At 36.0% G+C, this 13,143-nt stretch overlaps 1 protein-coding gene across 7 annotated transcripts in view; it reads right to left on the bottom strand.

The window, feature by feature from the left end:
- The window catches only part of LOC137253233 (uncharacterized), a 133,522-nt gene that overhangs the window by 105,006 nt on the left and 15,373 nt on the right, over nt 1–13,143 (bottom strand). For 5 of the 7 annotated variants that reach the window (XR_010953752.1, XR_010953753.1, XR_010953751.1 and 2 more), the window contains exon 5: nt 12,938–13,071. Coding sequence is in view for 4 of the 7 variants with exons in the window: in XM_067789801.1 (XP_067645902.1) it covers nt 12,938–13,071 (134 nt within the window). In the remaining 3 variants the exon portion in view is untranslated. Of the gene's footprint in view, nt 1–5,621; nt 8,010–12,937; nt 13,072–13,143 lie in introns of those variants that run through there. The other 2 variants (XM_067789799.1, XM_067789800.1) reach the window with 1 other exon arrangement.

Genomic DNA, 13,143 nt, shown 5'->3' with positions numbered 1-13,143 from the left:
TTTGAAAGATAGCTTTTCAGCCACATTAATAGGTGAAACGGAAAGCCCAGTAAATCAAGCTTATGAATAAGCAAGTCATGGTTGACGGTATCAAATGCTTTGCTGAAGTCCGTGTAGATGACATCCGTTTGCTTGTTCGCTAAAAATCCTACCATAACTATAGAGGTGAATACAAGCAAATTTGTAGTGGTTGACCTTTGACGAATAAAACCGTGTTGGCATGCAGATAAAAGACTATAACACTGATATTGCAGTTGACTGGTGACAATCTGTTCAAAGACTTTAGGAATGACTGAAGGAATGAGGAAATACGTTCACATCATGCTCTTCGGTTTCTTCTATTTGTTCTCTACGTTGCTTTATTCCTACGTTATTAACGAAGTATATGTAGAAGAAGAATGTGCTTTATATATAAGAGGAGTAGATACAAGTAAAAACAAGTAAGGAAGGTTAAGTTCGGGTGTAACCGAACATTACATACTCAGTTGAGAGCTATGGTGACAACATAAGGGAAAATAACCATGTAGGAAAATGAACCGAGGGAAACCCTAGAATGTGTTTGTATGACATGTGTATCAAATGAAAGGCATTAAAGAGTATTTTATGAGGGAGTGGGCCATAGTTCTATAGGTGGACGCCATTTAGGGATATAGCCATAAAGGTGGATCAGGGTTGACTCTGCGTTTGTACGATATGGGTATCAAATGAAAGGTGTTAATGAGTATTTTAAAAGGGAGTAATCCTTAGTTCCATAGGTGGACGCCGTTTCGAGATATTGCCATAAAGGTGGACCAGGGGTGACCCTAGAATTTGTTTGTACAATATGGGTATCAAAAGAAAGGTGTTAATGAGTATTTTAAAAGGGAGTAATCCTTAGTTCCGTAGGTGGACGCCGTTTCGAGATATCGCCATAAAGGTGGACCAAGGGTGACCCTAGAATTTGTTTGTACAATATGGGCATCAAACGAAAGGTGTTAATGAGTATTTGAAAATGGAGTGGGCCTTAGTTCTATAGGTGGACGCCGTTTCGAAATATCACCATAAAGGTGGACCAGGGGTGACTCTAGAATGTGTTTGTACGATATGGGTATCAAATTAAAGGTATCAATGAGGGTTTTAAAAGGGAGTGGTGGTTGTTGTATAGATGGTCGCATTTTCGAGATATCGCCATAAAGGTGGACCAGGGGTGACCCTAGAATTTGTTTGTACAATATGGGTATCAAAAGAAAGGTGTTAATGAATATTTTAAAAGGGAGTAATCCTTAGTTCCATAGGTGGACGCCGTTTCGAGATATCGCCATAAAGGTGGAGCAGGGGTGACCCTAGAATTTGTTTGTACAATATGGGTATCAAAAGAAAGGTGTTAATGAGTATTTTAAAAGGGGGTAATCCTTAGTTCCATAAGTGGACGCCGTTTAGAGATATCGCCATAAAGGTGGGCCAGGGGTGACTCTAGAATTCGTTTGTGCAATATCGGTATCAAATGAAAGGAGTTAATGAGTATTTTAAAAGGATGTGGGGCTTAGTTCTATAGGTGGACGCCTTTTCGAGATATCGCCATAAAGGTGGACCAGGGGTGACTCTAGAATGAGTTTGTACGATATGGATATCAAATTAAAGGTATTAATGAGAGTTTTAAAAGGGAGTGGTGGTAGTTGTATATGTGAAGGCGTTTTCCAGATATCGACCAAAATGTGGACCAGGGTGACCCAGAACATCATCTGTTGTATACCGCTAATTTATTTATATATGTAATACTTGCCAAGATTTTAAGGGTTTTTTATTTCGCCCTGCAGAACTTTTTCATTTTCTTTTACTTAATATGGTAGGTGTCACAACCATTTTATAAAGTTTTCTCTAAAGTTATATTTCGCGTCAATAAAACAATCCAATTACCTTACCATGTTTCATCCCCTTTTTCGTATTTGGTATAGAATTATGGCATTTTTTTCATTTTTCGTAATTTTCGATATCGAAAAAGTGGGCGTGGTCATAGTCGGATTTCGTTCATTTTTCATACCAAGATAAAGTGAGTTCAAGTAAGCACGTGAACTAAGTTCATTAAAGATATGTCGATTTTTGCTGAAGTTATCGTGTTAACGGCCATGCGGAAGGACAGACGGTCGACTGTGTATAAAAACTGGGCGTGGCATCAACCGATTTCGCCCATTTTCACAGAAAACAGTTAACGTCATAAAATCTATGCCGCTACCAAATTTCAAAAGGATTGGTTAATATTTGTTCGACTTATGGCGTTAAAAGTATCCTAGACAAATTAAATGAAAAAGGGCGGAGCCACGCCCATTTTGAAATTTTCTTTTATTTTTGTATTTTTTTGCACCATATCATTACTGGAGTTGAATGTTGACATAATTTACTTATATACTGTAAAGATATAAAATTTTTTGTTAAAATTTTACTTAAAAAAAAATTTTATTTTAAAAGTGGGCGTGGTCCTTCTCCGATTTTGCAAATTTTTATTAAGCGTACATAAAGTAATAGGAGAAACGTTCCTGCCAAATTTCATCATGATATCTTCAACGACTGCCAAATTACAGCCTGCAAAAATTTTAAATTACCTTCTTTTAAAAGTGGGCGGTGCCACGCCCATTGTCCAAAATTTTACTAGTTTTCTATTCTGCATCATAAGTTCAACTCATCTACCAAGTTTCGTCACTTTATCTGTCTTTTGTAATGAATTTTCGCACTTTTTCGGTTTTTCGAAATTTTCGATATCGAAAAAGTGGGCGTGGTTATAGTCCGATATCGTTCATTTTAAATAGCGATCTGAGATGAGTGCTCAGGAACCTACATACCAAATTTCATCAAGATACCTCAAAATTTACTCAAGTTATCGTGTTAACGGACGGACGGACGGACGGACGGACGGACGGACATGGCTCAATCAAATTTTTTGTCGATCTTGATTATTTTGATATATGGAAGTATATATCTATCTCGATTCCTTTATATATGTACAACCAACCGTTAGCCAATCAAACTTAATATACTCTGTGAGCTCTGCTCAACTGAGTATAAATATAGGTGCTTATTTTAAGTGGGTGGTTAAACTCTAGTATATAAGTTGCCTAGCGTATAACCCTGCTACTTTATCTATTAAAAATTGAAACGATCAAAAGGCAACGCTAAACTAAGCCGACCTTAACTGCAGTTTAAATTCACAAAGAAAATTTAAGTAAAAATGTTGCCTTCAATGTGGCTAATTAGAAATAGTTGTCTTAAAGAAAAATTTGATAAATAGCGTTATAAAGTACGATATAAATATATTTTGACAATTATTTGACTTGAAAAAAGTTTCATTTGAAATGAAAAAAGTTTCATTTAAAATGAAAAAAGTTTCTTTGACCTGAAAATGCTATATATAGCCATCATAATCATAAACATCACGCGCTTTCACGGCATCTTCCGCATTCCGTCCATTCTCAAATTCCACAAATGCAAATGGCGGACCACGCTTATTTTTCAGATCAACCCGTTCAAGCTCTTCATGGAACTTGGGGGTGGGGAGGGAGGGATGGCCTGAAGGTTTAATGTGGCCATATAAATCGTTCCCGAGATGGTCGGGCCAGCACCTTAATGGTGCTGTGTTACCGGAGCGTATCGGATCTATATCCGACAAAGGACCATCACATCGATAACACTCCCCAAAGCCTTCGGGGAGTAACTAATCGCTACAACAACAACAACAACAACAACAGAAAAGGTCGCAGAAACATGACATAACGGGAATGTTCGTGTCGTGTATTTGGCGCTTTAGTCATTTCAAATTCAAATATTTCTCAAGAATAAAGATATTGCATGGGCGAACCTTCACAAGTAGGTCACATTCACCACTCACCATAGCAGAGCGTGTTAAACTACCACTGCACATAGGTAGATTTTAGACTCTTAGGCGGCCATAATTGCCACAATTACAAAAAAAAGCACTCCCACAGCTTAATAATATACAGGGGAACAATAATTCTACCTCTTCCCATCCATCGCATATCTGGCGTTAGCTGTCAAGTAATCGGAATTTAACTATTTCTGAAACGCGTGTTATGGTTTTTTTAAACCTATGTGAAATCGCATGTTTTAACGTGAATATTTTAAGTTTTAACACAATTGAATTAAGTAATTGTGATGGATTCTGATATTTCAAGTAAATACTAACATTATTAATGGTGTTTGTGATTTTTAAAAGTTATAAATTGATAAAGTACCAATTTTACTTAGGATGTTAAAAAAATTTTTTTTTTGATTTTTGGTGTTCAAAGCCAGTTTTGTTATGTTTCCAAGTCCGTCCAAGTGAAAATTAATTTTGAACATGGTACTTGGCACAATTAGCTTGCCAACTGCATTAAATTTAGCTGCAGATACTTGCAGAGAGGGGGTTAGATAAAGGGTTTGAGACACCCTTGTTGCTGTACAACATGAAAAATAGCCTCACTGCGCAGGTATTTGTTAGTGTTACACAGTGTAATATCTATTCTAATATAACCGATTAGTTATACAAATTATTATAAGTTTTCATTTAGTAAACAGCTTTAAGAAGATATAGGCAATAAAATATTTTTGGCCGCCTATAACTTGAAAATCTACCTATGTGCACTGTCTGTATTTATTATTTAACAATTATTTGTACACTTTTTATTCAGCTAATGTGTTCAGAATTTATATTTTTAATACTCTAAAACTACAATCAGTGTATTTTGTGTGCTTAAATTATGTTACAAATTGTGTTAAAGTTTGTGGTGTGGTGAAAGAGACCTATTAAATTTTTGTGAAGCTGCGTTGCTTTCCACCGAAGTTCGCGCATGCAACATCTTTATTCTTCAAAAACTTTGTCAAATTTAGGAATTCTTTTCATCAAAGAGGAAAAAAAAATAAGAGGGAGCATTGTAGAGTGGTAGGTGTAGAACGGATCTGGGAGGAATTCACCATACGTTTTGCCGCTGCTTCGTTTTCACCATCTGGATTAAAAAAGTCATAAGCCTGGGTATTCGCTCATTTTTAGTGATGTAATAGCGTTTTCTTTTCTATAAAAAGTGTCACGTTTGTAACACTTCAACCATCGTAGGAGTGCGGGTTCAAATCCCACTCCCGGGAGAAAAGGCTTTGAAGAGATTTACAAGGTATAATCGAAACAGCTGTCGCCTTGTCCGTCCTGGGGCCCTATTCAGTAACTGTGAGTTTTAAAATGTACACTTTTTCTTCATTTAATTTGTATGAAAGAAAAATGTACATTTCAAAACTCATAGTTACTGAATAGGGCCCCTGATTTCACGTTGTTTAAATTTTTCCCAAATTATTAAATAAATTATAAATTAAAAGTTTCTTCAAATAAATGTTTTCATACATTTAAAGCAATAAGGGTAATCCCCGCTTAAAAAATTCAAAAGTGTTAAGCTTTTTGTAGGCCATTCAAGGGTTGTAAATATATGTTGTTCTATTCTAAAAAGCAGGCAACGCCTTTACGGGGTATTTCGTTCTTTTGTGAAAATTATTGCCTGCTCGCAACGCAAAAGCGTTACACTTTTACCCTGCATAAAATGGCGGTTTGGCTGTGCAACTCTGCTAAACCAGCTGATCGTGACAATTTATTTTCATAACTTCACAAATTTTTAGCGAAGAAAATTGCAACAATTTATTTCAGAAAAGAAAACGCTATGAATTGCATGGCTCCAGCGCCAATGCCGGTGCCAGCTCAATGGTAGCTCACTGACGCAATGCCTCCAAGCGAATTTTTGACGCTGCTCAGTAGTGAGTGCGTAGTACATTTTACTTGCGCTATTGAATGAAACGATTTTTGTGTGTCAGGCACGAGTTTGGTGTTATTGGCGCTACGGGCAATGATGACACTGAGCTGATGACGGTATCGCTGGTAGTTCAGCTTTTGAATCAGAGAAAAAATTGATGGCCCATGTAAATTATTATGGCTTTGGCTATTCTTGGTTGTGACTTTGAACCAAATAAATGCTGCGGACATAACAACCGGAGTCACTTTTGAGTTTTCTTTTCAAATTTTGCTGAAGAACGTTATGCTCTGTCATATAAAGTAACAGTGCTGCACTGCCGCTCGAACGCACCCTATATCGAGCAAATAAGAAAAAAATAGATAAATTAGCTTTTTTTAAAAATCGCTTTTAAAAAATTTTAAATTGTTGATTTAACTTAAGCTGTTATGCCACTATTCTTTAGCCAGCTTATTACCAAATATGTAATTTTTCCAAAGGCAAAATAAATTACACAGTTAGACAGCTTTAAAAAATCAGCATGTTGAGGCGGACAGCATATCAAAAGTCAAAAGGTATGGTGTATTCCTCCCAGATCCGTTATACAAAGTTCCACAGGTCTTCAATGCACCATATTATATTTTTATAACCTTTCCTGTCACTAAAATGTGACAGTCAACAAATATTATGGATGCAGGCTACAAGTATGCAACCAGTTTTCAGTATCTGTTCCAATAACATTGTCTATTTTTAATTGCCACTACTGCATTATGAGAGAATTTTTACACAATAGGGGGACTCATGTAACCGTATAAATGCCTTATAAAGTGTGTAAACGTATAAATTTATCTAGTTTACGCACGAGCTGTCAAATTTTGTATGAAAAATCATTTACACAATTTGTATAAATTTACGCGCACATTTCATTGTGTAAACGCGGTAAACTCAAAGGAATGCAACCATGCAACATTACAGGCGGCATTTTCATCAGAAATCTCCAACATCAGCAAGTAAAGGCGTTTTAGTTTTGATTTTTCACTTAATCTTGGTATTTTTTAATTTTTGTAACGATCAAAAAAATTTTTTTGGCAATAATACAGCTGAAAAACAATCAAGTTTATGAAGAGTATTACTAGGTGCGTTCATATAACCGCGTGTGTAAATGGATATAATTATACACCTTATAAGTTTATATGCTATCATGAGTCCCCCTATTGAGAAGTTTTTGCTAGATTCCAACTTTTTTGCATGTGAACACGTCGTACGACTCACCACACACCTTTCAATTTCAATGTTAACCTGTTAACAGTTTCAACTGATGTTAACATTTCTTGATTATTTTCTCTTAAGATGATTTCTTTGTGGGAATATAGGCATTTAATAGCATTCATTATATTTAAATTTTATTATTTGTAGCAAAATGTTTGCATGTTTTATGTTTTAAAATATGTTTTAATATGATTTTCTGTAACGTCTTGCGCACGTTAAGTTAACATGCATTTGGGGAAACATGGTGGATCGCAAGACGTTTCTGCGAATGGATCGTAAGCAGTGGATGTGAAAAAAACTCCGCATTGTGTAAAAATTCTCTGATGTTATACGGCCGCATCGCGATCCTATAAGTATGCAACGATATGCATAATACATTGTTAGTGGGTTGTTTTGACATCCGCTACAGTACGACCAAAAAATTACTTATTAGTTATACCAGCCTATGTGCCCATTGTATGTGCTTCAATTTAAGCAAAATAAAACCCGTGTATATGCAGCAATTAAACGTTTTCGTGAAATGGCCTAAAAAGTGTGAATACAATTTAATGTGATTTAATTTTCTTCACGATCCCTTCCGGACTTCAGTCGGCGATCGGATGCTGTAATTCCATGTGAGTACCAAATTTGTTGTTGCTGTTGCTATTGTGTACATTACTATGTGCTGGATGTACTACTGCCGTGATGCTTTTGTTGCCTCTGTTACATCGCCAATAAAAAATTCAGCTGGCACCTGGCCGAACACGCTGCGGAAGTGCGCCAATAGTACTTTATTGATTTCCGCTTCAATTTTTGGTTTGAAAATCTCAAAAAATACACGCCAGCTGCCATTGAACACGGCATTTGTATTGTCATTCAACACTTTGTCCTTGAACAAATTGGCAAAATACAAATGCAAATCTTTTATGGAATCAACGTTAAATTGCAATGCTCTCAGATCGAAAAATTGCTGTTTTTCCAAAGTGCGTAATTTAACCTTGGTCGATACCGTGTAGAAGCCATCAACTAGACGGGGAAGAATCAGAAACGCATTCATATGTTTTAATAAAATTAGTTTAAAATCATGAATGAGCATAAAAACAGATGTGGACGAGGAGATTTCAATGTGTTTCTTAAGGACTTCGAGTTATTGTTAAATACTTTTTTTTGCACAAAATCGTTTCATTGGGCCAGGTAATGATGCAATAAAACCAGAAGTCATTAGTAAAACAGGAGTACAACAACAAAAATTTGACTTCTCTCATGGGAAAGTGCGAAAAGTAAAGGGGGAAGAAAGAAGAGTGAAATTGAGATTAAACTTAATAATAAAGGTAATGGTTTGATAAAACTATAAAGAGAGGTAGGAGAAAGAATTACATCAGGATAAGATTTAGAATAATAATGAGAGTTAGACTTAGATAAGAGCAAGAGCGGAAAGAGGGAAGATTTACGGAGGAGCGTAAGGGATGGGGAAATTGAGTGAGCCGATTAACGTAAACTAGAAAATGCAGAGAAAATAAGAGAGGAATAGGTGGATATATAGAGAAAGTCAGAACAACGTCTGTCGGGTGTGATCATACCGGTGGAAGGATTTGATGGTTGTCTCAACGTGTCCATTGTTAACCATAGCAGTTCAAAATAAAGATCTGACAAGCTACAGACTTCGTTTTTGCAATTAAGTAAATTTATAAGCTAAGAGGAAATATCATCCTCACACAAAAGGAAATATAGATCGTTACTTCCTTTAGTTATTGAATGTTTCAGAATGGAAATTTTTATGATACTAAAACACACACTTTACTTTACTTTACTTTAATATTAAAAGGAAAAATGTATTAATTACCAACACTTTAAGATGTTAATGAACTGTCAGATAGCCGAACTAACACGATGAGCGAATGTAGCGAAAAAAAGCTTACGATCAGTAATTTGACGTAAAATCCCAACCGTTGGGTGGATCAAAAATACTCAACAGTGAGTTCCAAAAATGATCACTCAACAATTGATCAACACTTGTGTTCGCTGAAAGCGCCATTAACTTCGCCTGTTTAAATTGCATTATGTGCCGAGTGAAAAAAACAAGCATTTACTGTTTATAGCTTAAACTTAATAAACATGAAAAGTTTCTCAGCGTAAATTCATCAGCCATGCTAATGGAATAGAATAACGACGTAAATATCCTCGGAAGTAAATATGTATATACATAGAGCTACGTTTTAGTTTTTTTAACTTTATATTAAGTCGCTTTCATGTTTGTCCCCTTATTTCCATACGAATTTTCGACCCACGGAAAAGTCTTTTTCGGTAACTTCCCGTTGAGCTTGACACTTACTTAGAACATAGTTCAGATCTGAGAGACATTACAATGCAAGTGAAAAAAAATCCGCTAGGTGGCGCACGGATCGAGATATACCGAAAATTAATTTTAAAATGGAAATTTTGCGATCGACTTTTAATTAACTTCTCGGTGATCCAGAGGCTTGTAACTTAGCACATAGTGTGCGAGTCGATGACACTACAATTCGTGGAAAACAAAATGGCGCCAGGTGGCAGACGAATCGAGATAAACGAAAATCCCTGAAAAAACGCAGGGAATCTTGCAATCGGTTTTTGAGTAACTTCCTGGTGAGCTGGAGATATGAAACTTGAGCCGTATGTCAGAACCCGGTGACAATGCAATGTTTTATCAAAATAATACCGCTAGGTGGCGCATGGATCGAGATATTAGGAAAATTAATTTGGGGATTTTTCAATCCATTTTTAACTAACTTCCCGGTTACCTAGATACTTGTAACTTAGCACATAGTTCAAGACCAGGTGACAATACAATTTATAGAAAACAAAGTTCCGCTAGGCGGCATGCTAACTGATATAACTACAAATACCTGAAAAAGGAGTGGAATCTTGCAATCGATTTTTTAGTAACTTTCCGGTGAGCTGGAGATATGAAGCTTGAGCCGTAAGTCAGAACACGGTTACAATGCAATATTTGGTCAAAAAACTTTCGCTAGGTGGCGGATGGATCGAGATGTTAGGAAAATGAATTTTAATTTGGGAATCTTTCAATCCATTTTTAACTAACTTTCCGGTTACCTAGAGACTTATAACTTAGCACATAGTTCAAGACCCGGTGACAATACAATTTATATAAAACAAAGTTCCGCTAGGTGGCGTGCTAATTGAGATAACTACAAATCCCTGAAAAACGAGGGGAATCTTGAGTTCGATTTTTGAGTAACTTGCCGGTGAGCTAGAAACCTGAAACGTGGGCCGTGGGTCAGAACCCCGTGACAGTGCAACATTTGATCCAAAAAAAATTCGCTAGGTGGTACGCGGATCGAGGTAGTAAGAAAGCAAATTTTCCATTTTTAACTAACTTCCCGGTTACCTAGAGACTTGAAACTTGGCACTTAGTTAGAGGCCTGATGACAATACAATTTATAGAAAACAAAGTTCCGCTAGGTGGCGTGCTAATTGAGATAACTACAAATCCCTGAAAAACGAGGCGAATCTTGCAATCGGTTTTTGTAGTAACTTCCCGGTGAGCTGGAGATATTAAACTTGAGCCGTAAGTCGGAACCCAGTGACAATGCAATATTTCATCAAAAAAATTCCGCTAGGTGGCGGATGGATCGAGATGTTAGGAAAATGAATTTTAATTTGGGAATCTTTCAATCCATTTTTAACTAACTTCCCGGTTACCTAGATACTTGTAACTTAGCACATAGTTCAAGACCCGGTGACAATACAATTTATAGAAAACAAAGTTCCGCTAGGTGGCGTGCTAATTGAGATAACTACAAATCCCTGAAAAACGAGGCGAATCTTGCAATCGGTTTTTGTAGTAACTTCCCGGTGAGCTGGAGATATTAAACTTGAGCCGTAAGTCGGAACCCAGTGACAATGCAATATTTCATCAAAAAAATTCCGCTAGGTGGCGCATGGATCGAGATATTATGGAAAATTAATTTTAATTTGGGAATCTTTCTATCCATTTTTAACTAACTTCCAGGTACCCTAGGGACTTGTAGCTTAGCATATGGTTCGAGACCCGATGACAATACAATTTATTGAAAACAAAGTTCCGCTAGGTGGCGTGCTAATTGAGATAACTACATATCCCTGAAAAACGAGGGGAATCTTGCGATCGATTTTTGAGTAACTTGACGGTGAGCTAGAGACTTGATACTTGGGCCGTGGGTCAGGACCCGGTGACAATGCAACATTTGATCAAAAAAAATTCGCTAGGCGGCACCCGGATCGAGATATTAGGAAAACTAATTTTAATTTGGGATTCTTTCAATCCATTTTTAACTAACTTCAGGGTTACCTAGAGACTTAAAACTTGGCACTTAGTTAGAGGCCTGGTGACAATACAACTTATAGAAAACAAAGTTCCGCTAGGTGGCGTGCTAGTGAAGATAACTGAAAATTCTTTAAAAACGGGGAAATCTTGCGATCGATTTTCGAGTAACTTCCCGATGAGCTAGAGACATGAAACTTGGGCCGTAAGTCAGAACCCGGTGGCAATGCAATATTTTATTGTAAAAAAATCCGCTAGGTGGCGCATGGGTCGAGATTTTGAGAAAACTAGTTTTAAATTAGGAAACTTGTAATCGATTTTTAACTAACTTCCTGGATATCTAGAGACTTGAAACCTGAAATATAGTTTAAAACTCGGTGAAAGTGCAATGTTTGATCAAAAAATTTGAGCAACGTAACGCACAAGTCGAACTATATAGAAGATTAGGCCATACCTTTATGGCTAGCCTCCTGAGTGTTGCAGGCGTTGTAGAATTCCGCCTCAATGCACGTCCTTGCAAACTTTTAGGCGTACGCGACTTTCACCACGATTCTTTTAGACTTTCAGGCGTATGCGAATTTCAGCACGATTTTCAGCTGTGCAAATTAAGTAGCTGACAAACGAGGTGCAATTCCCTTGTTATGATGCGAGGTGGAATTCTGTTGTTTTCGCCAGTGTTGTCAGCGAAAATTCCACTAATTCTCTTAAATCTTGCTATTTTGAACAAATAAATAAAGATAAGAATTTTCACTTAGGAATTACTTAAATTACTAATCAAATTTGCAATTGCCTTTTTGTAGGCAGTACTAAAAAATTTTAAATAAAAAGATGATAAAAAAATTTCAAGGACTACCTTTATATAAATGGACCAAAAAATAGAAGCCAATTTTTCCTTTAATAACATAGTCTTTTTGAATTTTGACTAAAAAACTTTAAAAATGGCTTTAGTAAAAGAATTTTGGGATTTAAAATTATAAAGGTAGAGTGCGTGTTTAAATTTTAAATAATCAATTAGTTAATCCCAAGTACATGGTTTGCCTTAAGTTGAAAGATTGCGCTCCACCTTTATAGTTTCCAATCCCAAAATTCTTACAAGAGCTATTGTTAAAGTTTTTTAGTCAAAATTCAACAAGGCTATGTCTGTATTAGAGGAAAAATTGCCTTCTATTTCTTGGTCCATTTATATAAAGGTAGTGGTAGTCCTTAAAATTTTTTTATCATCTTTTTATTTGGACGTATAAAATAATAACAATATATATATGTACAATGAAATTTCGATATTTTCCATGATAAATTGATAATAAAAAAATTACGATTTTGTCGTTTAAAACGTTATTTCACGACAATTGCAAAGCATTTGACAGTATTGAATTTTAAGTCACGTACTACCTAAACGAACTTTTTTTAGTCCCCTCGCATATGTATGTACGTTTTTGTAAGTACAAGATTCATTACGTTGTTAATTATCTGTTTAGGCCAAGACCTGAGAGAGAGGTCAATCTACAGTTAAGTTAAGCAAAGTTTCCTCAGCCATGTTTAAACGGTCAACGTTTCAAGGAATAAAGTAAAATATTTAATGTAGTTTAAACTTGCGCTTAAAAACCTAACGTAAGGAAAATGTGCGTGGTTGTTTATATACATACATACTTACGAATTTCCATGAACATATCGCCGTAGGTGTCGATTTTCAATAACAGTATTTGCCCTTGTGCGGTATAGTGACCATTCAGGCGAATTTTCGGTACAGAGTATGTCATTTTAAAATCATATTCCTTATCCTTGAAGCTAATAAAATAAAAATAGAACAATAAAAATATTTTAAAGAAGTTACCACTATATATATTTTTTAAATGTCTT

Source organism: Eurosta solidaginis, chromosome 5 (genome assembly GCF_040869045.1).
Source record: "Eurosta solidaginis isolate ZX-2024a chromosome 5, ASM4086904v1, whole genome shotgun sequence".
Lineage (NCBI taxonomy): Eukaryota > Metazoa > Arthropoda > Insecta > Diptera > Tephritidae > Eurosta > Eurosta solidaginis.
Note: the sequence above shows the minus strand (reverse complement) of the source record. Positions and strands in the feature narration are given on the sequence as shown.